The sequence below is a fragment of the Ochotona princeps genome, chromosome 1 (genome assembly GCF_030435755.1).
Source record: "Ochotona princeps isolate mOchPri1 chromosome 1, mOchPri1.hap1, whole genome shotgun sequence".
Lineage (NCBI taxonomy): Eukaryota > Metazoa > Chordata > Mammalia > Lagomorpha > Ochotonidae > Ochotona > Ochotona princeps.
In genome coordinates this window covers 10,364,096-10,389,706 of record NC_080832.1, presented here as the reverse complement: position 1 = coordinate 10,389,706, position 25,611 = coordinate 10,364,096, and the positions used below count along the sequence as shown (strand labels likewise).

At 52.7% G+C, this 25,611-nt stretch overlaps 3 protein-coding genes across 7 annotated transcripts in view; 2 read left to right on the top strand and 1 right to left on the bottom strand.

The window, feature by feature from the left end:
* TIAM2 (TIAM Rac1 associated GEF 2) overlaps positions 1–12,928 on the top strand; it is a 217,975-nt gene extending 205,047 nt beyond the window's left edge. For all 5 annotated transcript variants that reach the window (XM_058662480.1, XM_058662451.1, XM_058662345.1 and 2 more), the window contains 11 exons: positions 2,241–2,309; positions 2,779–2,904; positions 3,631–3,739; positions 5,311–5,490; positions 6,892–7,010; positions 8,430–8,538; positions 9,087–9,145; positions 9,628–9,733; positions 10,734–10,821; positions 11,264–11,418; positions 12,336–12,928. In XM_058662480.1, the coding sequence (XP_058518463.1) occupies positions 2,241–2,309; positions 2,779–2,904; positions 3,631–3,739; positions 5,311–5,490; positions 6,892–7,010; positions 8,430–8,538; positions 9,087–9,145; positions 9,628–9,733; positions 10,734–10,821; positions 11,264–11,418; positions 12,336–12,928 (1,713 nt within the window). The remainder of the gene's footprint in view (positions 1–2,240; positions 2,310–2,778; positions 2,905–3,630; positions 3,740–5,310; positions 5,491–6,891; positions 7,011–8,429; positions 8,539–9,086; positions 9,146–9,627; positions 9,734–10,733; positions 10,822–11,263; positions 11,419–12,335) is intronic.
* A 583-nt stretch (positions 12,929–13,511) lies between these two features.
* Positions 13,512–25,611, bottom strand: part of TFB1M (transcription factor B1, mitochondrial) — a 41,514-nt gene continuing 29,414 nt past the window's right edge. Inside the window, exons 6-7 of the mRNA XM_058662864.1 lie at positions 15,124–15,251; positions 13,512–13,755 (exon numbers count right to left, since the gene is read on the bottom strand). Coding sequence (XP_058518847.1) covers positions 13,512–13,755; positions 15,124–15,251 — 372 coding nt within the window. The remainder of the gene's footprint in view (positions 13,756–15,123; positions 15,252–25,611) is intronic.
* CLDN20 (claudin 20) lies at positions 21,329–22,117 on the top strand. The gene has a single exon (XM_004595446.2). The coding sequence runs from the start codon at positions 21,332–21,334 to the stop codon at positions 22,115–22,117; it is 786 nt and encodes a 261-aa protein (XP_004595503.2). The 5' UTR covers positions 21,329–21,331.

The following is a 25,611-nucleotide window of genomic DNA, read 5'->3' as shown; positions in this document are numbered from 1 at the left end:
CTTGCTATGGAAACAGATGTTCTGGTTAGTCATTCGCAATCTGTGGGAAGTGAGTCTGTGCTGGCTTAGTGCACAGGCAGAGAGCATTCTAGGTGAGGAGGAACTGAAGAGCAGTCAGTACAGAAGTGCCCACGACCCAGGCCCTGCTGCTGGGGCTGCCCTGCAGGCGTGTTGGGCATCACATGAACGCTGGGGTCAAGGGACAGCCGCTGAGTCACTTGAAGAACTCACGTGTACCTGTCTCACCAGTCCCCAGGGAGTGGTTAGAGAGGTGGTGTGGAGCGCACAGGAGCCCAGGAACACAGAGCTCCTTTGCCTGAAAAGCTGCTGAAGCTTTGCAGTGGTGTTGTGCTCACTGCACCTGTCAGCCATTGCAGCGACGGGGCGCAGAGTGGAGGCTGAGCTCCCGGCAGTGGCTTTGCCTGTGTCGTGCTCTGTGGCCTTGATGGTCCCCTCTGGTGTCCCGGTCCATCTGTCCTCACAGATCTTTAGCCCTGCTGTGCTGGGCTCTTAGAGCAGCCTCAGCCCACCCTGTGGCTGTTAGCTTCTTTCTGCCTAAAACGGAGCTGAGCATCACCCCATGAGCAGCCCCTGGTCTTGGTCTTGTTGGGGACAGAAAAGCTGGAGCTGTCACAGCTGGCCTGCACTTACCTCCATATCTTTTCCCACGTGCCTTCCAGGCACTCAGACCAGACTGACCTTGTCCATGACCTTGACCTCCACAGTGACCAATGTCTCCCACATGGGTGCAGGGACTCAAACACTCAGACCATCTCCTACTGCTTTCCAAGGTCACTGGAGAAGTGGAGTGGAAGTGGAGCAGCTGAGACTGCCTGGCACCGTATTGGGATGCCAGCACAACACCCGTCTAGCAGCACGCACTCTGCCTTGTGACTTGTACTGCTGTATGTCACTGAGCTGGGCGACACGCTGCAGTGTGGCACGGGTAGAGATGGATGCTGGAAGGAGACGACAAGAGGGACTGACTGGCACCCCCGTCTGTGGGCCATCACCCTGCCACTCCCTGACCAGATAACTAGCACCTGGGGCCTCCCGGGAGCTCCAGTCCCTGCTTCGTGTTTTTCTTTTGGTTGTCACCATGTAACATGGAATTGGACTTGTAGTTGAACCTGGACTTCTGCCTGCTTCTTGAGCATTTCTACATGTGTGTCACAGAGATGTGACCAGTGGCTTCTTCCTTGCTAGGCACACCCCTGGGAGGTCAAGGGAGGGAGAGCCTGGGGCAGCACAGGCCTGGCCTTGTTCTCAGAAAGGAGGCTGTACGGTTCTGGGGACACACTGGGCCTCACAGAGCTCTCGGGGTCTTTTGCAAGTATGACAGATGTGAAATGCGAAACAAACATCTTAGGTCTAGTCTATTGGTTCACCCTCCAAATGGCCGAAACAGCTGGGGCTGTGCTAAGGAGCCTGGACTCGAGCTGGGTCTCATGTGGAAGGCGGGGGCCCAATGACTGGGGCCCTTCCCTCTGCCTCGCAGGACGCGAATCCAGGCACCCCAGTATGGGATGTGGGTTTCCTCAGTGGCATCTTAACCACGGCACCTGACACCTGCTCCAGGCTGGGCCTTGATTCCTGCCTGGCACCATGTGGACCTCAGTTTAGGGGACTTTGCAGCCTTCAGATTCACTGTTTATAAAATGAAGCGCAGAAGAGAAACCTTGCCATCACTACATTATATCTTAGTCTTGGCTTCAAATGATTGAATTCAAAACCTTTACCTGATGGGGTTTGCACATAGCCAGCCGCACGGTCTGTTCTGCCATGGCCTAATTTAGCACTGACCCACATGTGGCTTTGGTTTTAAACATTCTGATGGCAAACCCTTGGAAATTGTTTCTTGCACTTGTGAAATTCTGGCAACCTCCAAGTTGAAGAGCACCCCCAGATCCTGTGTTGTCCTTCCCAGCTCCGTGCTGGAGCTCTCGTGGAGGAAGCCAGATGTGCCAGAGCCGCGGGCATGTTGGGCCGGCCTGTACTTTGTCTCAGGGAAGTGAGCGCTCCCAGGAGCCAGTTGCTGTGGGCCAGATACCGGGGCAAGCAGGAGAGGTGGCCGAGCTACAGAGGAATGTGTAGAATCCAGTGAAGATAACCACTTCTAGCATTGAGCATTCCGGGAAAGATGAGCGGCATCGCTCCTAACGGCAGTCCTTGGAGCTGCTGCACCTGCCGGCGTTGTGGAGATCTGGGCGTGCAAAACACAGCCGTCTTGTGTCTTTCAGGATCTGAGCTGCCTCTTTGAGTTGTACTTGGAGCCACTTCAAAGTGAGACATTCCTTACCCAAGACGAGGTAGGTGCGAGTCGGCTTCGCTCTGTCTGCCTACTGCTGGGCTTGGTGTCCAGCCGCCCTGTGGCTAACCTCAGGGCTAGGTACACCTGCCACTCCCCAGAGCACAACCGGGGTGTCAGGAGCCGCCGAGTCCCGTGCCTGGCCTGACCCGAGCCATGTGGCACAGCGCGTCCTCTGGCACCAGGCTGGCCGGGCTTTCCATCCGGGCCATGGGCTGCAGCCCCAAATGGCTTAAACATGTTTGAAATTTTCAAGTTAAACCACAGTAATTAGCTCTTTCCTACTGAGTCCCATTTCTAACCCAGTTTGAACTCTGAGAATTGGACATCCATTTAAAGGTTATTCTAGAATTAGGAGCTGTGTGGAAGGTCTGTGGAAGTTTTGTGGCCTTTGCTGAGGGGCTGCCGCTCGGGTGGTGCTCAGATCTTCGTGGCGCACACCCCCTTCCGCATGCTGTGCTTTCATCTAGATGGAGTCACTTTTCGGAAGTTTGCCGGAAATGCTGGAGTTTCAAAAGGTCTTTCTGGAGACCCTGGAGGATGGGATTTCGGCCTCCTGTGACTTTAACGTCCTGGAAACCCCCTCACAGTTCCGAGTAAGTGTCTGAGAGTTGGGCTTCCTGCTGAGTGGGAACCATGCAGAGTTCTGGTCAAGGTGCTGCTTGCAGGGCACTGCCGCCCTCTGCCAGTGGCCTGGAGAAGGCTGCAGCCCCGGGGTTAGGTACCAGCTGCATCCGTGCCGAGGAGGGTGGGCAGCTCAGCTTTCCTGCAGCTGTCCTGGCTGCTGTACACACAGGCTCATCCCCCCACCTCGCCGGGGCTAGCCAGGACTGTTGCTGCCGACGCAGGAGTGTCTGCCCTGCACCTGACTCTTCCCCTCCCCACACACACCCTGCAGCCCCTGTGAACCTGTGAGCCTGGGGCAGAAGGCACAGGCTCAGGTTGCTCTGGCCAAGCCTTCTATTCGGAGAGCATCGGTATAAGTTGCAGAGTCGGGAGAAGGCTGAAGGCAGTGGCAGGGCGGGGTCAGGATGGCAGACGGCATCACCGGTCCCAGGCGGCAGGTGGCCCTTACTGCTTGACCTCTCACATCTGGTGCAGCCTGGGCCGGGCAGACGTGTGTCTCAGGACTGTCTCGCACTGTCAGTGGGTTCTGCTGCCAGGCCATTTCCCTGAAGCTGAAGGTCAGGGGATTGCCTGGTCTCATCACCTGCTGTGTGTGGAGCTGTCCTGGCTTATCTGATTGGCATCCTCTCTGCATGCAGTGGCATCTGACAAATGCCAGGCCGTGTCTGACTTCACTTTCTTCCTTCCCCTTCTAGAAGCTACTCTTCTCCCTCGGAGGCTCCTTCCTCTATTATGCAGACCACTTCAAACTGTACAGCGGATTCTGTGCTAACCATATTAAAGTACAGAAGGTTCTAGAACGAGGTAGGTCATTTATTCCCTTTTATAGCCGTAGTTTCTAACCACTAATTATTTAACATGTAGCGTTAAGTGCAACTCCAGTGAACTATGCTACATTCTTGACCTTGAAAGTCATGGAACTGGCCTGTTTGGGTTTATTGGTAGCAGGGAACTTTATTGGTGTTGCTTTTCTGTGAAATGACGCCTGCCTGGATGCCTTCCTCACCACACTGCTTTCTGTAAGCACTGAGGCTGGCGGCCCTGGGTCGGCACAGAAAGGAGCACTGTGCCTATTTCCCTTGCCAGCCTTAAGCCCAAGGTGCCTCTGCAAACGGCTGGCACAGGGCCACATGACGGCACTGCTCCTGAACATGCCTTTGGCAGAACTGGGAAGAGCTCACGTTTTCCAGAGGCTTCTCTTTGCACCATTGTGGAGGCATACGACCCTGCTCTTGGCGGGGTTTACTCAAGGCCACTGAGGCAGCTGGTCTGTTTAGTGTAAATCTGGAACCTTCTACTATCTCAGAAGGAAAGCCCTAAGTTTTAACTGACAGAATCTTGGGGCATATCGAGTTCCCAAGGCCCGCTCCATCCTCTGGCGTTTTCTCTCCGAGCGCCCTCTCCATGCCAAGCTGTGGCAATGGCTGGCCGCATTCTTCCTCAGCCCTCAGCAGCTGCCTGGGTGGCCGCATCCCCAGGGACACTGCCTCCTGGCTGCTGGAGATCTCTCCTTGTCAGCGAGCTCTCAGCTGGTAGGAAGCCTGCACTCAGATTGGCTGCACTGTAAGTATTCTTAGGTAGCTGGTTGCCCATGCTAATGGTGGGCTCCATGCGCACTCACACCAAATGGCCCTTGGACTCCAGTGCACACAGAACAGAGAGGTGGTCCTTGCTGCCAGATGGGAAGGAGACAGAAACGAGAGCTCTCCCACCTGCTGGCTCGCACCTCAATTAAGTCAGACGCAGAGATGTCACGGCACAGATGCGTGCAGCCGGCCGGGCCAGGTCGAAGCCAGGAGCCAGCAGCCCGGGCTGGGTCTCCGCTGTGGGTCTGGTGTGTGGCAGGGGCCTGCGTTATGAGCCGTCACAGTGACCCTGCGGGCCTGCATTCTTAGCAAGAGCTGCAGCCCAGAGTGGAAGCAGAGCCCCGATGTAGACTCTGGGGCAGGTGGGTGTCCCGGGGACACGTGGAGCACAGTGTCCAAGTCCCAACTTACTGTGAAGCAGAGAAAGACACTGCTGCCATTGAACTTGGAACATGAGCAGCAGGCCAGTAGAAGGAACGCAGATTGCTCCCTGAGCCTGTTACGGAGTGTGCTTCAGGTCTGGGGAACCCTGCTTTGGTGGCTTTGCAGTGTTGGGAACCCGCCCGTGGTCACCTGTGTGCATGTGCCTGGGAGCCTGGGGCTCTGGGTGCCAGCAGCCCTGCTATGGCACCACAGCCAGTCTCCCTGGCTCACAGGGATCGGCCAGCGGAGGCACCAGGTCCCGTGCCTGGTTCCGGAAGGTCAGGCTCTCGGTTTGAAGACCAACCGGGCAGAACTGAGCTCGCCCTGCCGTTGTCCTCTAAGCCGCTCTTCTCCACCTGCTTGCAGCTAAAACCGACAAGGCCTTCAAGGCTTTTCTGGACGCCCGGAATCCCACCAAGCAGCACTCGTCCACCCTGGAGTCCTACCTCATCAAGCCCGTGCAGAGAGTGCTTAAGTACCCGCTGCTGCTCAAAGAGCTGGTGTCTCTGACGGACCACGAGAGCGAGGAGCACTACCACCTGACAGGTGAGGCCCGGCATCAGGGCGCCCCTGCCCGCCACCTGCAGGATTATTGGCCGCTCAGTGCCGCCTCCCTCTGCAGGCCCAGCCTTCTCCGGAGTGGTGGATCCATCTTCCTGTGAAAGGCTCAGAGAGCCTGCGGGTTCCCGGGTGGGCTGCAGGACTTAGAAATGAGGCAGAGAGGTTGGGCGGGGCGCCCCCTTGTGGCGCGCTCAGAAAGCAAGCTCCCTGCACGCACTGGGTTTTAACGCTGATGTGGAAAGCATTGGTAACCGTGGAAATAACCGTCTCAGGTGCGCTCTGATCTCCACGTGTTGTAATTAGGTCCACTGTCATTCATAAAGCTTAATATTGCTGAGTCAGAATCATGGGGAGAGCGTGTAACAACTTGGCTCTTGTCCCAAGACAAATATTTTGATAGCATACAGTTGTTATATATATACAGTTTACACAAGTGCTTTTATATACATATATATGTGTAAGTTCAACAAGTGTCATGCAAACTAGGATTAGGATTGTGTAAATATTTATTCCACAGTTACGTTCTGAGGGGGCGAGCCATCCATCTGTGCATTCACTCCCCGTGGGGCCAGTCTGGGCCAGGCTGACGGGGCCCCTCTGGGGCCTAGGCACGGGCCGTCCTCCACTGCCGCCCTTGTGGATACATTAGCAGGGAGCTGGGTTGGAGGTCGGGCAGCAGGATCTCCAGTGGATGCCCCCAGGCTGAGCTGTGGCAGGCAGCCTCCCAGGCGTCAGCGCCACTCCACAAAGCAGGACCCAAGCATTTGTTTTGCATTATGAGATCGGTGAAAGGGTTCCTTCAGGAAACTTCCTCCAGAGCTCCCTGCTGGTTGAAATGGAGTATTGAAGTGGGAGATCGAGAAACAAAACGAAAACCTGTACTTGGATGTGACATGAAGCCCTGCCTTTTGATTTTAATAAACTCATGGTGTCTGTCGCCCACCTGCTGTCACAGAGCTGTAGAGCATGAGCAGGTGGCGTGCCTACAGCTGCCCTGGCAGCAGGCCACCCAGCAGGCAGCGCCCTCTCGCCATGCGCCCAGCTGCATCCCACCCAGGGTCCAGACACCCGAGGCTGGCGTGCGTGGGATCCCAGCTTTGCTCCTCCTCCTGCAGCAGCTGCAGTCCCCGGCCACTGAGACGCCGTGGAGACGTGAGATCTCACAGCGCTGTCAAAGAGCCGTTGTTAGTCCCCTTCCTTGCAAGGGGCATTTGAAGAGGGGGATGACCTGCCTCTTTGCTGTAGTAATGACCGGCTGTTATCGGGTGCTGTGACCCGCCCAGGCACGTCCCTGTTCGGGAGACGGGGGTCTCCAGTCCTGGCTCAAATCTCCAGCTGCTGACAGCTGTTGGACGGGATTTAAAGCAGAGGTTTCATGTTTTGCAGAAGCCCTGAAGGCCATGGAGAAAGTGGCCAGCCACATCAACGAGATGCAGAAGATCTACGAGGACTACGGCGCCGTGTTCGACCAGCTTGTGGCAGAGCAGAGCGGCCCAGAGAAGGAGGTCGGTGGCCTCCGCAGGCCTTGGGTGCAGCTGTCCTGGGCCTCGGTGGCCCTCCTGCTTAGAATGGAGAAGACAGCTCAAATCTTCTCTTTGCCAAGTCGAGCTAGAAGGCTCTCTGAGCTTGTATCTGCTAGCTTTCCCGTCTTCGGGGACACCAGGACCTCAGTCCCAGAGGCTGGGGTGAGAGGACCCAGGAGGAGGTGCTGGCAGCCTTGGGAGAGAAGCTGGGCTGTGCCTTTTTTTTTTTTTTTTTTTTTTTTGCTATTTTTAAAATACACACACGCACGCACACACAGAAAGAGCTGCTGTCTGCTGGTTCAGTGTCTGCTGCCCATAATGGCCAGGAATGGGCTGGACCAAAGCTGGGACCAGGAATGCATCCCAGTCTGGCATGTCGAGGGCAGACCCTCCCAGCATTCACAAGTGGCATCTGCTGCCTTCAGCACTGCCCTGGCTGTCCCTGCTGCAGCAGCAGGTGCTGGTGCTTACGGCTCCAGCGGGGTTTGATATTCTTGCGTCCCTCACCCTGCAATGGCTAACTGGTATTGTGGTGCGATTGGTTAGGCCGCTGCCTGCAATGCTGGCATCCCATATGGGTACCATCTCAGGTACTGGCTGCTCCACTTTGGATCCAGCTCCGTACTATGCTTGGGAAAGCAGTGAGGTGATGCATGGATTGGGCCCCTGCACTCATGTGGGAGACCCTGCGGAAGCTCCAGGCTCCTGGCCTAGCCCTGGCTGTGGCCGTCATTTGGGGGAGTGAACCAGTGGATGAAGGATCACACTCAGTCACTCTGCCTCTCAAAGAAACGGCTTTTTGTCCTGGCCACATTGTTTAAACCTACCTACAAGAAGCAGCGTTAATTAAGTGGCAAAGGGAAGAGCAGAAAAGAGCTGGTGTGGCATTGTCACTGTGACCGTCCTGAGGTGTGAGGCTCGGCAGCAGGCCGACGTGCTGGGTCCTGCAGTGAGCGGGCAGGAAGGGCCCTTGGAGGAACGCAGAGCCGACGTCCCGGGTGCCGTCGGGCAGTTGGGCCGCGCTCCGGCATGCCTCCCTCGTTGGCACTGCTGTGCATGGCTCACAGGGCACCCCACTGGCATTTGTGTGCGCTGGCGCAAAATGCCTTCTTTGCGTCACCGATCACACAGAATGTACTTTCATTTTAGCAATGACCACATATAAGCTCACCTCAAAAAGTGCATGGAAAATACAATTAGAAGCTAAGTTTATTTTGGTGTGAAAGGATTAAAGCCCACGCTGAAGTTTTGCATCATGCATTTTTTCCCCATGAACTTGCTGGAGACCCCGCCAATGCCTGGGTCTCTTGGATTGTTGGCCCCCAGATGTGAAGTGCCTTTGCGTCCAGCAGAGGGCAGTGTGGCTTCACGCCCATGTGCCCTCACCTGTTTATTCTGCAGGTGACGGAGCTGTCCATGGGAGAGCTGCTTCTGCACTCGACTGTGTCCTGGCTGAACCCGTTCCTGTCGCTGGGCAAAGTCAGGAAGGAGCTGGAGCTCACGGTATTCGGTCAGTAGCTGCTCACAAGGCAGTGCACTGGCCGTGGCGCGGCCCTCTTGTCCTGCTTTACTAACCTCTCACCTCCGGGAGCCGCAGGAAGCTTGGCTGCCGCAGCCTGCCTGCCTCTTTAAAGCCCCATAGCTCTGCAGGCTCATTATCTCCGCCTCCCTTCGGCTCAGCTCGGGCCAAGTGTTACAGGAACAGACCTCCTGAGGCTATTTGGAAACTTGCTAACTTAATAGTTGGCCACAATTTGAAAATTGCTTAATTTCTCATCGAGAACTGGGAGAGCAGGTACCGTGACCCAGGTGAACACCATGAGGTCCTGGGCTTTTCTGTAAAACCAGAAGGAATGAAAATGTCAGGAATGACCTTGCGTGGTAGCTTTTCCTTCCGCAGGAGCTTCTGCCGGGTGCACACGGACGAGGGAGGGGCCGGGTGGGATCCTCCCCGCTCTCACACGGGAAGAGCATGTTGTTCTAATGAAACATTCAACCCTGGGTTCACCTTGCAAGCAATTGTATAAAATACAGACTTTCTCTTTCTCCTTTCTTTAGTTTTTAAGAGAGCTGTCATACTGGTTTACAAAGAAAACTGCAAACTGAAAAAGAAGTTGGTAAGACAAGAATTAACAAACACTACCTTTCTGTGACCCCGAGCTCCTGGCATGTGCTGGGGCCCCGCAACCACTCCCACCCTGGGGAACTGAGCCCGCGAGCCCCGGGGTGTGGCTGGGCCATCCCTAGTGACATCTGCTTTGGACGGAATCACAGGCATGCAGTGGGAGTTGGTGTCTGGCTAACGGTGGCCTATGAAGTGTGTGTGAACCTTGGTTTGTTCTAAGATGACCTTAACTTTGACTGAAAGCAACACCACCCCCGCCCACCTGGACCTGCAAAGCCGAGCTGCGGGCAGTCACTGTCCGGCAGATGAGGCATGGGGACGGGGAGGCCTGCGGGCGTGACCGCTCAGGGACAGGACTCGGGCCACCCACACCCGCCCCGTGAGGTCTCTGGGTGACTTCCTGAGGTGGTTTCTGTGCACAGTGCCCCCTCGGTGCGTGCCCTGACACTGCTTGGTGGCTTGTATCCCCCGCAGCCCTCCAATCCCCGACCTGCACACAACTCTGCCGAACTGGACCCCTTCAAGTTCCGCTGGTTGATCCCCATTTCTGCGCTTCAGGTCCGACTGGGGAACCCCGCAGGTAACACTGAGTGGCCGATCCCGGGGCGTGGGGACGGGGACAGCGGGAGGAGGAGGAGGGGGACTGCAGCTGGGCAGCTGGGCAGCTGGGCACAGGGCGAGGCTTCCCATCGCCTCTGGGAGACACTGAATGTTGCCTCACTCTCACTGCCAGGTCAGAGGTGTTTTTTCAATACTTTTCTGGCTAATATCCTTGATGTTCTAAAACCGTTGATGAAAACCAAGCTTCATAAGTGAAAATTTTTGAAAATTCTGATTTTCTGGAAAATTCCCTACAGTTGGGCAGTGCTGCAAGTAATATAATCTTGTCCAAGGCTGCGAAGCATTCAGACTTCCAGAAGTCACGTGTCAGCCCCAGGCAGGCGGTGGGCGGAGATGATGTGCTGGGTCCCTGCTTAATTTCTACTGGATCCGTTTGGGGCCAGCTTCCCCCCAGGGCCCAAGCACATCCTACTTCCTGCAAGAATGGGCAAAATGTCAAAGAGGGAATGAAAAGTAGGAGCCGCTGGGAGGGGAACCAGGGCATCAGGGTGAGGCGGTAGGAGGACCCAGGGCAGCGGGGTGAGGCTGTAGGAGGGCCCAGGGCAGCGGGGTGAGGCTGCAGGAGGGCCCAGGGCATCGGGGTGAGGCTGTAGGAGGGCCCAGGGCAGCGGGGTGAGGCTGTAGGAGGGCCCAGGGCATCAGGGTGAGGCTGTAGAAGGGCCCAGGGCAGCGGGGTGAGGCTGTAGGAGGGCCCAGGGCATCAGGGTGAGGCTGTAGGAGGGCCCAGGGCATCAGGGTGAGGCTGTAGGAGGGCCCAGGGCATCAGGGTGAGGCTGTAGGAGGGCCCAGGGCTTCCCCCCCAACCCCCATCACCCTCAGCTGCAATGACCCACGGAGGCAGCTGGGTTGGCAGGATTGGGAATGTGTGTCTTGTCAAACCCTTGAGTTTTAAACTTCACAAGTTCCTCAACCACAGCATCCCTGCCAAGGCCACGGACGCCTCTTTGTTTCTTACACAGGGACAGAAAATAACTCCATCTGGGAGCTGATCCACACCAAGTCCGAAATTGAGGGACGGCCAGAAACTGTCTTCCAGTTGTGTTGCAGGTACTGCTGAAGGCCCCTTGAACTCGGCTGGTGTTGGGGTTACCCTCCTCCCCCGCCTAAAGGCAGCTGAGACCCTAGTGAAAGAGATCTACTGAATACACACATTTAGCAGAGTTCACAGAACATGGAAGTAAGATGTTTTGCTTTGGTCAAAATCTGATTTGGAATTCAGACATTTCCATGATATGGACGGGTGATGAACCAAATTTCCTTTATCTGTATGACTTAAAAAATTTTTTTCTGTATCACAATAAATATCTTCTTACTCCATTTTCTGTGGACTGTGCGAAGTCTCCTTGCTGGCTACTTCTGACCAACCAGAGCCCATGTCCTTCTGTGAGCGAGGAAGTGAGGCTGCAGGCAACAAGGGAGTGGGCTGTCGAGGTAGGACCCCACGGGAGCCCCAGGACATGATCGCTGACTGCGCCCTGCTCTCCTGCAGCGACAGTGAGAGCAAAACCAGCATGGTGAAGGTGATCCGCTCCATCCTGCGGGAGAACTTCCGGCGCCACATTAAGTGCGAGCTGCCGCTGGAGAAGGCAAGCAAGGACCGCCGGGTGCCGCTCAAGAACCGAGTGCCTGTCTCCGCCAAATTAGGTGAGTGCCTTGCCGGCTGGGTGCTCCTTCCTGAACCCAGTGACCGTGTCCTTCAGCAGAGTCACTCAGAAACAGGCCGTGCCCTCCCTGTTAAGGTGCGTGCCCTCCTGAGCACGCCGAGCAGGAGCAGCAGCTGCGGATCCCGTTCAGGAGATAAACACGCCTCTGTCCCTTTAGACAAGCAAACAGGTACCCAGCCCAACGCCCCCTTCTGACCACCGGGGACACAGCTCCGACCCCCCGTGGCGTTTCTTCCCCTGCCATGTGCCCCGATCCAGGGACTTGAGGCCTCCTTCGTTTCTACTGACCCAGCGCACGGAGCAGTGCCAGGTGCCCACCGGAGGGCTCAGTGACCCGTTCCTGCCAAAGCAGGCTGGCAGGCCAGCATCGTGAATCATGCTGTTCTTACAAACTGTCCTCTTTCCAAAAGCCCAGCCTCGCTTCACAGACCCTTCTTTTTGAATAACCGTTTGGCTATTCCCTTTGTGCTTGCCTTTACAGAACACGCCACCTTCCCTTTTTCATGGCTACTTTTTACTATTTTCTGCTTTGAGCAAGCTGTGGTTGTTACACTGCTGTCTCCAGAAACAAATGGTACCCTCGTGCCTCCCCCTTCAGGGCCAGGTGCACCCCCTGCTCAGCTCCCAGGGTGATGAAACCTCGCAGAGTTGGCTGGACATTCCAGCCAAGACCAGTTTTCTTTTCGTGGAGTATAGGCAGATGCGGAGAGCAGTGGCAGGGTTGCCCATCAGAGCGCCGTCAGGAGGGGGACCCAGATCTCATGCCTGCTTAACGCCCCGAGAGCCCCTGCCTTCAGACACCCCAGTGAGGGAGTTTTGCTGCGCTAAAGATGCGGGGTCCAGGCAGGCGACAGGGAGCCCGAGGGACTGGGTTCTGGAACTGTGCTCTCCCTGCAGCTTCCTCCAGGTCTCTACGTGGCCTCAAGAATTCCTGCAGCAGCGAGTGGCCCGGCGAGCCGGGCAAGGGCCACTCGCTGGACTCGGACGAGGGCAGCCTGAGCAGCGGCACCACGCAGAGCAGCGGCTGCCCGGCAGCTGACGGCAGGCGGGACTCCAAGGGTGGCTCGCCCGGGAAGGGGCCGGCCGGCTTCCCGGACAGCCTCATCAAGGAGAGCGACATCCTGAGTGACGACGAGGACGATGGCTGCCGGCCGCCCCTGGGAGGGGGCAGCCCCACCAGAGACATCGAGATTCAGTTCCAGAGGCTGAGCATCTCCGACGAGCCCGAGGCCCAGACCGGGGAAGGGGAGCAGCAGTCCAAACTGGTTCGGGGTCACTTCTGCCCCATCAAGCGCAAAGCCAACAGCACCAAGAGGCACAGAAGCAGCCTAGTCAAGGCGCAGACGCGCCACCAGTCCCTGGACTGCCAGTCGGATAACACCAGCCTGGACCTGAACGCTGTCCTGGAGCGGGAGTTCAGTGTGCAGAGCCTGACGTCGGTGGTCAGCGAGGAGTGCTTCTACCAGCCCGAGGGCCACGGCAAGTCCTAGCACGGCTCCGCCAGGGCAGGGGCAGGGCCAGGGCCGGGGCCAGGGCCGGGGCTGCAGCCACCCCTCGCTCGCTCCACACTGCCGCCCAAGGGTAGTGCCTGGCCCTCCGCCCCCAGGACAGCTGTAAAGACCTAAGTTATTTTAATTTATTGTGGGTCAGAGAACTAGACGCAACTGGTCAGAATCCGTCAGCTGCTTCGTTCACAATCCTTCTGAGCAGATATCACAGTGATTTAGATTTCTTAAAATTAGATTGCATTTTCAATAAATCATTTATGTGGGGAAAAAACACGGTTGGGAAGGTTGTGACTCAAACCTTCCAAGGGGTCTTTTTTCTTGGACCCTGCCGGGCATTCTCTCCAAGCTGTTAGTGTCGGCTTTATTTAAAGCATACTTAAGTTATTCAGATGTGGTATCCGAGTCAGTGTGCACACACTCCCCGTCTATACTGGACATGCCATATCTATGCAGTACATACATATATATATAAGCTTGTACGGTACCTTACTTGATATTTATTTTCTCTACCAATCTGTACAGTAAAAGGAGAACACGTGCTGTCTGGTCGCGTCTTTATTGGCTCTCAGGGGACACCGTTCTCACTGTCGTCGCCGTCTCGCTGCCGTTTCTGTTTATTCTGCTTAAGTTCTTCCCGGAAACTGTAGGCGAAGAGCTGCGGGTCGCTGTCACACATGCGCCTGTAGACCTCACAGAGGCTGCGGAAGTGCGCGATGGAGAGCTGGCGGGGCCGCAGGGTCGGGTCGACGTCCGCCAGGCGCAGCAGCCTCCCGGTGCTTTCCAAGCGCTGCGCTTCGGGGAACAGCATCCTGTGGGAACGAGGACAGTCCAGGGTCGGCCCTGAGTTCCTCCAGTCCCGAGGCTGCCCTCCGAGAGACGCCGGGGTGCGGGGGATGTGAGGGGAAAGCGACCCAGCCTGGGGGGGAGGCGGCACAGGGCCCCGGCATGCAGAGGGCGGGAGGCAAGGCAGCACGGCTCCGGGCAGTCTCCCCGCAGCCCACCTTGGACTGGCCTTGGAGATGCCTGTACCAGGAAGAAGACATTGTAAGTCCTGAACTCACTTGAATGTGTTCAATTCTTTCTTCACACCATGAATAAGGTTTTTTTTCTTTTTTCCCAAAGTTGGAAAGAATTCCCAGGGCAGGGCTCGGCAGGGGCCGAGGCCCCAAGGACAGCTGCTAGCTGCCAGGACAGATACCCGGGTGTTGTGACTGCGGTACACTGTCAGGCCAAAGTGGGTCACGGGTCTGCCTCTCTACGAGGACGCTGTGTGACATACGGGAGCTGTCCCCAAGCTGGGAGCTGGCCTTGGAAACAGGACGGCAGCTCCAGGCTCACACCAAGTCCAGGATTTCCGAAGCAGGCCTTCCCTTTCATGACTGCCCCCATCCAGCAGGAAGAAGTCTCCTGTCGTGTTCTATGAGCCACGCGTGTCTAGTCAATGACAGGCGTGATGAGGGGAACCGCTTCGGGACGAGGCTGCCTTCTGGCACCTGAAGGGATCTCCTGTACTTCTGGGCTGGTGTAGCAGGTAAAGCCCCTACCTGAGGCGCTGGCACCTAGGATGGCTGCCGCCTGTACTTTACCTGACCAGACTGAGAAACTGTGAAGCTGAGCTCCTATAAGGAGCTAAATATTGGTGGAATTAAAAAAAAAAAAAATCAGCTTTCTCAAGCAGGCTGCAAATATATGTAAATTTTTTTTTTTTAGTTTTTAAAGATAGTTTCATTCTTGTACCTTTAAAAAATTTTTTTTATTTTTATTTGAAAGCAAAATTACAGACATGGCTGCTGGTTCGCTCCACACCAGTCTGGAGCCTGGAGCCTGGAGCCTGGAGCCTGGAGCCTGGAGCCTGGAGCCTGGAGCCTGGAGCCAGGAGCCAGGCCTGGAGCAGACAGGCAGAAAGATCCAAGTCCGTTAACAGTGATCTGGGGGGTGGGGAGGGGAGGGTGATCGGCCTAGTGCTTAGGCTGCTCATTGTGGATTTAAGCCCTGGCTCAGACTCAAGCAGCTGGGTCCCTCCCACCCCCGAGACCCCTGGATCCAGGGTTTGGCTCGGTTCAGCACTGGCCACTATGGGCATCTTGGGAGAGAAGCAGCGTGGCTTTCAGATATCACTCTGGAGATGTGCCTGGGGCTTTTCCGGCTGGCCACAGGAGGAAGAGAAGGGTTCCCACCTGAGCCCGTGATGGCAGTACTTCCTCCGGAACTGGAACACGTGCTGCACGAGCTTCTCCACCAGCTGGAAGGGCTGCTCGATCTTGGGCTGTACCAAGGGGATGAAGCGCACCACGCCCACGTCCACCTTCACGGCAGAGAGAGAGATTGTTCTGTGATGTGACTGGACTCGGCAGCCACAGCGGCCGGCTAGGGAGCGCGGTGCCAGCGAGCCCCGGGCTTCGACTTCTCCCCTGTGCGCATGCGCTCTACACCCTGAACCCTTGCTTTAGACTGGCCCAGCTATCTCCCTCTCTTCTCTATAACTCTGCCTTTCAAATAAAAATATATATTTTTTAAAGAGAGGCAAAGAAGGGCACTGTTTAATGATTAAAGGATTAATTCAACAGGAAGATGTGATCACAAATATTAAAACATCTTGAAGGTGACACGTTCCAATACAGCCCTAACAAGAGGCTCCAACAGCCCACCTTCACGAGGGGACAGACCAACGAGACAGAATCACCAGAGCTCGTCTGCACTGTGGGCCTTCCACCCCGAGCTGCACTCCACACGTTCTCTTCCTCAATGCACGCAATTTCCTCTAGGGTCGACCACACAATAGGCTATAAGGCAAGTCTCAACAAGCTCACTGTGAAATCGTATCATGTATCCTTTCTGACCACAATGGAACGAAGTTGGAAATTAACAACTTAAACTCAAATATTCATTGACGTGAAGACTGAACAATGAGCTCCCGAATGAACAGTGAGTCACAGCAGAAAGCAAAAATGGAAGTCACACAATTCCTAGAAACCAATGAATCCAACACAACACCACCAAAGCTATAGGATACAGCAATGCAGTATGCAGAGGGAAGTTTACTTTCAAGAAAATAATCTAACAATGCATCTCAGAAGCTTAGAAAAACCAAGAACAAAATGACCCCCAAATTAGTACCAGGAAACAATAAACAAAAATGAAAACAACAGAATATAAAAGATTAGTGAAATGAAGAGCTGGGTTTCTGAAAAGAAAAAAAAAAAAGATTAAAATTGATATACTGATCTAACTAACCGACAAACGGCGGGTGATGGCCCAAGGCCTTGGGCCTCTGGACCTCAGGGAAAGACTGAGGGAGCTTCCGGCTCCCAGCCTTGGACTGTCTAACTCTGGCCGCTGCAACCGTTTGGAAAGTGAACCAGTGGGTGAAGATCTCTGTGCCTCTCAAAAATATTTAAAAACATGTAAACATAGAATACATAAAAAGTGTAAGAAATGAGATGGACATTCTGGGGTATGACTGTCGCCTTTATCTCTTGTTTATACTTCCATAGAACAGTGGTCTTCCTGCTTTTTATTTGAGTATTATGGCTAGTGGTGAATTAAGTCTGTGAAAAGAGTGGATTAAAATTGTCTTTGTAAAACTGATGAAAGGAGAGAGGGGACCAAGGGCCAAGGGTGAGCGCCGGAGAGGGACAGTGTGTTAGGCTTGGCACCATGCCTATGGCATGCGTGGGGTCTCTTCTCTTTGTATTAATTAGAGGAGAGATTCATTCAAATCACTTTAAATGTGTGGGAGTGAAACAGGTAACTATTTTATCTTCCTTTTAACTATCATGATTTGAAGAGAAAGCAGAGTGTTTTTAAAACTCAGAACCCCAACTTTTCATTAGCATACACTGGGCAGAATTTAAAAATACACTGGGCACCAACCCAGACTACTTAGATCAGAGCCACAGGGCTGGGGCCTGCGGGTGCAGCTTGCCGCATCCCTGCCTGCTGTCACAGGAGCCCTGTCTGCAAATGAGACCTGGGAGCTCAGGCTGGGGGAGGGCTGAGCCGGAAGGAGCAGGTTGTGCATCCACGGCTGACCCTGGGCCACACCTGCTCCCTCTTCCTTCACCCAGAACTTGGGGCCCTCACAGCCAGGACCCCAAAGCAGCTGATCAGTCAGTCCCAGATTGCCCACTCCCAACGAGTGTCCTTACGCTTCCATCTATTGTCCGTTGGGGTGGGTACTGTGGGGCAGTGGGTTAAGTCACACCTCGGCTTCTCCAGCTTCCTGCAACCTCATGCTGGGAGGTGGCAGACGAAATACCACTCGGGAGTCCAGGTGAGAAGGCCAGCTTAGCTAAGCCGTCCAGGGGAGAGGCCCAACTTAACTGAGATTTATCCAGAAGCCTCTGGGCTTGAAGATTACTTCCCTTTAATGTCCACATCAGAGTAAGATAAAGTGGATGAACTGCATTTCTGGATACATGCTGACTTTTCCATATAAGACACTGTGTCTTCGTTAAGGGTCCATGTTAGTGAAACGTCCTTCAATTTTAGTTTTCCCTTCTAACACAGTTTCAGTTTCACAGAATAACTGCTCTCCTCAAGATGGAAAAGCCAAAAGTGTTTTGAGGATGGAAATGTCCAAAGGCATTTTCACCCGCCTTGTCCTCCAGTGGGTCTCGGCACACTGCAGGTCAGGGCTGGGAGCAGGCGGGGCCCTGCGCCTTCCCCAGGCCAGCCTCGGCACGGGTCTGCCTGCACAGCGCAGGCACCTGGACGGGCATCTCCCATGCAGCAGCCCCGACAATGAGTACCAACACCACCGGCGCCTGCACGTCCACACTGCTGACATGGGCATGTCTATGAAACAGAAGAACAAGGCCTGTCCATGAAAGCCACAACTCTGTCTCAAGGAGGAAAACCGTCTCCGGCCAAATACCAAAGATGCAAACAAAACAAGTCTAGACGAAGCTCCACAACTGAAACGCGGTCCAAGACTCAGGCCTGACACCTGACGTCTAACACGGCTCACCAACAGCAGGACCTAAGGATCCAGCTCATGAACTCTTTTTTGTGTCATGGCTATGATGTATTGCTTGGAGTATGAAAATTGCCAACGAAGAAACGAGAAGCTGAAAGGGTGGTGGTGTAGTCCGCCTGCATTATTTGTGTAGTCTCAGCGTTTGGTCAGTTTGAGCTGACATGCTTTAACACATTCTGGTGTAGTTTCTCATCCCATTTCTGAAATCTTTAATTTACATAATAACACCCCAGCATTTTTTTCTTTAGTCAGTGAAATAATGAACAGGGAAAAAAATTTAGGATACCATACCAAAAACAGACACGTATACACACACACACACACACACACCCTTGCAAGTTTATTGTTTTTATGGATCGGATTTTGGCCAAAAGTTGTTACTGGGTTTAACTGAAAAAACAAAACAAAACAAAACAAAACAAAAAAACCCTTTTATTAAATCAACGTCTTCCTAAATAGTCTTTTCAAGGTTAACAATTTCTGAGGCTTGGTTCTAGACAATAAGCACCAGAACAAAAAGCCTGTTGCTCATCATCTGCAAAGTACAATCTAGTTAAAAATATTTCAGACCATACTCTTTAATCGAGAACATAAAATAATAAGATGTATCTTCCAACACAGATAGAAATCTAAAGATAAAATTATAACTGTGTGACTGCAGCATAATATTAAAAAAATAAATAAATAAAAAGCCCTTCTGTGAGCACCCAAATAACCCCTCCTCCAGACCCAGCCACACAAAGCACTGTAGCCTTCAGGTTTGGACAATCCCTTTCCAACAACCCCCTCCGCTCGCCGCCCCTCCTGGCTTAATTCTCCCACAGCTCCAAAAATGAGAGGGAGAACCTGGTATTTATCTCTGGCGCCATCAGCTGCGTTCCCCTCTTGGAGTTCTATGCTGCTCTGTCTCTGTACTTTTCAAGTTAACTTGTGGGAGCTTTACAGAAAGCCTCAGGACCTCAGAAATGAGCGTCACGGGCATGGTTTCCCATGTGTGACGGCGGAGAACTGAAGGCGATACAGAAGGGGAAGCCTGCCGGCACAGGCATGGAGAACGGGACGTCCCTCTGACGGCTGACCCCTCCGTGCCCTGTCCAACACTAATCGTAAGTCTGTCTTTAAGTATTAATTTTTGGCATAGATGGAAAAGTGCTATTTCATTTTTAATGAGATCTGCAGTAGCTCTGCTGCCGGCAGTTTGCCCAGTGCACGTCGGAGGCTGGGCTCCGTGTGTCTACCGTTCCAGGGGCGGGAGAGTTTCCTCTGAGGAACACAGCCCTCCTGATCTTGGTCTGGTAATTCGCTGCCACCCCACGGCTGCCACAAAGTACGTCTATTCTCCATGAAAATCAGAGAACAGGCCACAAACTGCATGCTTGTGGCTGAAGAGCAAGCAAACATCTCATAGCAATACAGTCAAAAGGCAAGATAAATGTGTAAAAATAATAGGAACATGACACTGACTTTGGAGAGTATATTCTTTCTAGAAAGTTCTCATGCAGAAGCAAGCCCAGGAAGGCCAACCTTTAACACTAACAAGTGCTATGCTAACTGAAAGCACCGTCATCCTGCCTTTGCTCATCTTGGCTGTCTGTAATTTATCATGGCCAGCACTCGTTAGCTGCGCTGAGCAAGCTGTCTGCAGGCCTGATTCACACGGGAATTCAGAGTGTACTGGCTGGCGGGAAGCAGGAGGCTTTAAATGTAAGCCGACCACTGACCAATCGACATACGAGGAATATTCAACCGAGGAAGAACGGAAGGCAGGTAGGGAGGAAGGCTGGGGCGGGAAGGGAGGAGTGGGACAGCTGAAGGGGAGAGGACTGGGGTGGGAGCCTGCCAAGGCGCTCCTGGAGTGGGAGACAAGGACAGTGCTGAAGAGCTCCTCGGCAGAAAGCTGTAAAAACCCAAACTTAAACAGAATAAAACTATAAATACCTGTCTAAGTTTTTCTTCTAGAAACTTTAACTTTTGCTTGGCTTTGATCTCAATACAAAAACAGGTAGTGGGGTAATACCTCAACACACTGATATTTACAAATAGGTCTTCCTCTTAATAACTCACGATCCCAGAGAACTGCTCCTCTAAAATGACAGGTTTGCATTCGTTTTAGAAACGCAGCCCCTCATCCAGAGAGCCTGTTTCTGTTAGCACCAGGGCTATCGGGGCGTCTCACACACACTAGTTTAGCAGCACTTCAAAAACGCAACACAAGCCGAGCAGCAACCTTCCCAGGCAGTCCCGGGGGCTGAGCCGTGTGCCCTGCTGGCGACCCAGGGTCCTCTTCCCGGAGGGGAGGAGGTGGGCCCAGCAGATCCCCATGCTGCCTCCGTCTACACTCTCAGCACTCCCACGTTCCACGGAAATGCCAGAGAGGGCTGTGGCAGAAGTTGCCTGGTGAGACAGGACGCGGGATGAGGTGAAGGAGGGAGGAGGGCTGACCATGGCACACCAGCTGCTGAGACTGGGAGGCACACATGTCCTATCTGAGCAACCGAGTCAGGAATAACAAGTACGCCTGACACTGCAGCTCTGTGACGCTAGAAATCAAATTCAAGCAATTTAAGAAAGATTCAATTATCTGACATTAATTGCTGTATGACTTAAAAAAAAAGCAAAACCAAAACCAAAACAAGCAAAAAAAAAAACCACCTCAACTACCGAAGTCAGCTTCAAATGACTCGGTATTGCCCGGAGCCCCTTGCTGGACCCTGGCGGGCACCTGCTGCAGAGCACGATGCTTGGCAGGATGCTGAGGCAGCCACAGGTCAGAGAGGCCAGAACAGACCCAGGCGTCTGGATTCAAGAACTCATACTGCACTCTGCATAACATTTCTGAATTACAACACTTTAATAACACAAATTCAGAATTACTTCAGAAATACAAAAACAAACAAACAAACAAACGCCACTACTGCAGCATTTCAGAAACCCTTTCCTCAAAATAGGCTGTAAATACCGTGAGGCAGAATGGGTTAGATACTGGTGTAAGAAGCCTTTCTGAGTCTAACAACACGGCTAAGCTACAAAGCAGGTGCGATTCCCTCCCTTCTCTTGAAAGCAGAGCCCCATTGGCACCCCGCAGGGCGAGGGCAGCCACCTCCTTTCTTGGGTACCCCGGAAGGGCAGCCACCTCTGCGTGTTTCGAGGGTTGCTGATTCGACCTGGGAATTATTCAGAAGAGCTGTGTTTGCAGGACATTTGCCAGGACCAGCTCTGGTCTGAACTAGCAGGGATCTAGAAGGGGTGCCTTCCGTGGCCCAGGTTCGGCTGAGGGCAGGAGCTTGAGCTGGGTGTGATGAGAAGTTACAATTAACCACGGCAGTGACGTCAACGTACACCACTACCTGGCTTCTTCGGCATTCCGTCTGGCTCACGGGCTGGCACGGGGTGGGTGTGTGTTTCCTATGAGGAGGTGTTCCTGGGTCTGCCTGCCTTCCCCTCCCATCCTTGTTTGTCTTCTCTGCCTAGCCCTCGCCTTCAGGCCTAAGCACCAGCCCCCTAGGAGGACACACGGAGGCATCAGCGACACCATGGCCTCGGAGGGGCTCCAGCTGCTGGCCTTCACCCTGGCCCTGTCTGGGGCTTCCGGAGGGCTCACGGCCACTCTGCTGCCCAATTGGAAGGTGAACGTGGACGTGGGCTCCAACATCCTCACAGCCATGGTCAGGCTGCAGGGTCTGTGGATGGACTGCACGTGGTACAGCACAGGCATGTTCAGCTGCACCCTGAAGTACTCTATCCTGGCCCTGCCGACGCACGTGCAGGCTGCCAGGGCGGCCATGGTGCTGGCCTGCGTCCTCTCTGCCCTGGGGCTCTGCACCTCCGTAGTGGGGATGAAGTGCACCCACCTGGGCGGGGACAGGCACACCAAGCGGCAGGCTTCCCTTGCCGCAGGAGTGTTTTTCCTGTGTGCAGGGTTTGCTAGCTTCGTACCAACGGTATGGTACACGAAGGAGATTGTTGCGAATTTTCTGGACCTCACGATTCCGGAGAGTAACAAATACGAACCAGGAGGAGCGCTCTATGTAGGATTCATTTCAGCAATGCTGTTGTTTAGTTCTGGCATTATCTTCTGCACTTCCTGCACAGGAAGAAACCCGGAGGCTTGGCTCTCCGCACACGAGCAGCAGCACATCTGGGCCACGCAGCCGGAGGGCAGGTCGGCCTACCACCTGAAGGACTACGTGTGAATGACTGTGGCACACACGGCACACGGCACAAAGCCCCGGTGCCTGCTGGGACTTGATCTTAAATCTGAAACATCAGAAGTATGTTTCCCTACAAAGAGTGCAAAATGATTTCAGAACTACGTGGTAATTTCAAATGCAAGTAAAACTATCCCATACAGCTGTATCTGTCTTAAAGATGTCTTTAGTTTCCCATTATTGTATTCCTGCTGTATTTAAAAGTTAATTACTAACAGAGGTCCTGATTATACTAAAAAGGCAACTAATTGACAGCATTTTGTTAGATTTTACATTTGTTTTATTTACTTGAAAGGCTGATCTACAGAAAGAGAAGAGAAAGCAATCAATCTCCCATCTATGGGCTCACTCCCCACATGGCTGCAGCAGCCAGCACTAAGGCTGCCCAAAGCCATGAGCCAAGAGTCTCAGCAGGGGCTCCCATGTGGGCAGCAGGATTCCAAGCAGTTGGGCCATATTCCACTCTTTCCCACTTGAGTTACCAGGAGCTGGATGAGGAATGGAGCGACCTGGACTCAAACCCATGCTCATCTTGGATGCCGGCACTGCAGGTGGTAGCTTAACCTGTTACACGACACACTGGTCTCTGTTCTTCTTTTAAGACAACTTGTTGTCTGAGGCTGGTGTATCCTGACTGCTCCAATTCCAATCTAGCTCTCGGCTTTTGGCCTAGGAAGGCAGCAGAGAATGGCTAGGGTCCTTGGGCCCCTGCATGCATGTGGGAGACCCGGGGGATGCTCCTGGCTTCTGGCTTCGGATTGGCTCAGCTGTGGCTATTGTGGCCATTCGGGGAATGAACCAGCAGATGGAAAATCTCTGTGTAAATCTGCTTTTCAAATAAAAACAAGTCTTAAAAAAAAAAAAGATAACTTGTTGATACATCTTCCAAATCGAATTTTATAAAATAACTAACCTGCCATGTAGAAACAGGCCGTAGGCCTGAGATGAACTGAGAACAGCACCCACCTGGGCCTCCTGGGGCCTCGCAGAGTGGCCTGTCTGTGCACGAAGGACCTGAGGAACTGAGGAGTTGTCCACCCCACTTAAAGGCTGCCCAAGCCTTCCCAAGAGACCCATAGTCTCTTTTCTCATGTTAGAAAATGCTCTCTCTACAATTTCTATAGTTCTCAATATTACACACAAACTAACATAGGGCAGAACTGAGGTGACCTCCATGTTTGGTCCAGAATGGCCTGGGCAGGTGACAAGGTCACGGTCAGTGCGCTACGCATAGAAGCAGGTAGATGAAATTTTCATTTTGGACATGAACTTGATATTTCCTCTTTATCTTTTCCATTATTACACTGTTAGCTACTGTCATACACTGACTGACTCTGACTGACAGCACAACCTAGAGTTTTCTAGAACTTTATTGTTAATTTCATCATTATTGTATCTTTTACGCCTGTTTCATTGCATTTAATATTAAAGAATAGTCTTCAAAACACAAGTTTGTTTCTTCTTTCTAGGGCTTATAACACCTATTGCTTATTTTACTCCTGAGTAACAACAAGGAGTAACTAGTATTCAATTAGAACTATGGTGATAAATATAGGTTGAGTGTCTTTAATCTGAAAACCCAAAATTCTCCAAACCCTAAAATCTTCTGAGTACTGACAGGACACAATGAGTGGAAAATTCCACACCATGATACTGATTCATACAAAATGTTATTTAAAATAGTGTATAACATTATCTTCAGGCTATGCTCACGAGACACACAAATGAATCCCTTGTGTACACTCGGGTCCAGTTCCCCAGATACCTCATTATGTTTATACAAATGTCCCAGGATCTGGAAAATCTGCATTTCATACAAGGGACTCTGGACCTGAATTCCTGTCTCTAATTTTGATTTTTGAGGATGCTGCAGCTGCTTTTCTAATTATGGAACTGACTTTAAGTTTATACTGTGTCAGCTTCAAACTTGCTTTCAGAAACAACTGCGCTAACTTACACAGCTGTATGCATGGTAAGTCTAAGTATCCCTGATACAGGCCCAAGGTGCAGTTCCCCCACTGGCGGGTTTGTGTGTGACGGATGAGGCGCAGCATCTCCCTCAGGCCTCTGGTCTCGGGAGGTGAGCGAGAGGGCAAGCAGTGCTGAACCAGCGCAGCCACTTGTGTAGCCTCAGGCCCCTTCTCAGGGGTGTCCACTTCAACTCCCTCCTTGTGTGACGTGTGAACAGCTCGAAAATGTGCTAAGTGTGGATGCCCCAAGCCCCATCTTCTCTTTATATCATGGGCTTACTGTCCTTAACCTACCCAGAATGCAACTGTCCTGATCTATGCTTTCATCCATACCACGTTTGAGTGGAGTTTTATGCATATTTGTAATCTTAAGCAGGTAAGATCAGATGAAAATCCTAGGGTTAACTGTTGCTTGGGACACCTGCCAGCCCACACTGAAGTGCCTGGGTTCGAGTCCTGGCTCTGCCCTCAGTCCAGCTCCCTGCTTAGAGCATACCTTCAGTGTGAGCTGGTATCACCTTCAAGGGTGATCCTGGCTTGATCTGGAAGCGCTAACTCAGCCTTTCAATTTGATCAAGGTCTCGTCAGCAGCAGTACTTGGAAGCCCACTCCCTCTGCTAGTGTATTTTCAAAAATGCCCTGCTGGGATTCTCATATTCTACGTGCTTTTCCTAGTAGCCTCCAGCGCACAACAGCGGTGAGACCTAAGCCTGCTCAGGCCTTGTGAAACCGTTAGCCAGGAGGCCCATGACTACAGCTGACCAGAAGAGGACACAGAACCTTCAGGGACCACTACCAGACTCTGGTTCCTCAGATCTGACTAATGTACTGAGTGGCTGAGAAAAAAAAAAAAAACTAGTCAGGAACCCCAGAAACATGGATCCTCAGGGAATCACAGAAATTTAACTTTAATTCTGTCATAAAAGGCTTTCAGTTGTAAAAGCAAAAGACGTTTTGCCTTGTATTTGATAAAATATTTTTTGGTAATTGTGAAAATGAAAACAGTTAAAAAAAAACCCTTCTAACTTGAACTACCACAAACTTAAGTAACTCAAGTAAATTAGATTAAGTGTCTAACATCAGACACCTAAGAAACTGTCTTTTTGTAGATAGGCAAACTTAAATTCCAGGGACAACACCAGAGAAGCTACTGAGAGCAGCAGGCAAGCAAGATGAGGTGGCCCTGTCAGAACAGGTTTGTAATAACTGCACGGCTCTGAAATTCTGCCACTAAGGCTTGATTAAGTTTGTTAATCAAAAGACCAATAAACAGCAAAGGAAACAAAATCTATCTGTTGAGGAGACTCCTGCACTTCTATGTTTAAGGCAACACTATTCACAACAGAAAAGACAAAGAAATAACCCAAAGGTCCGCCCACTAATGACTGGATAAAGCAGACCAAGCACACAATGGAATACTACCCTGCAGTGAGAAAGGGGTGACCCCTTGCCATTTGCTAGCAACAGAAAAAACAGAAAGTCATTATGTCAAAGTGAAGTAAAGAAAGG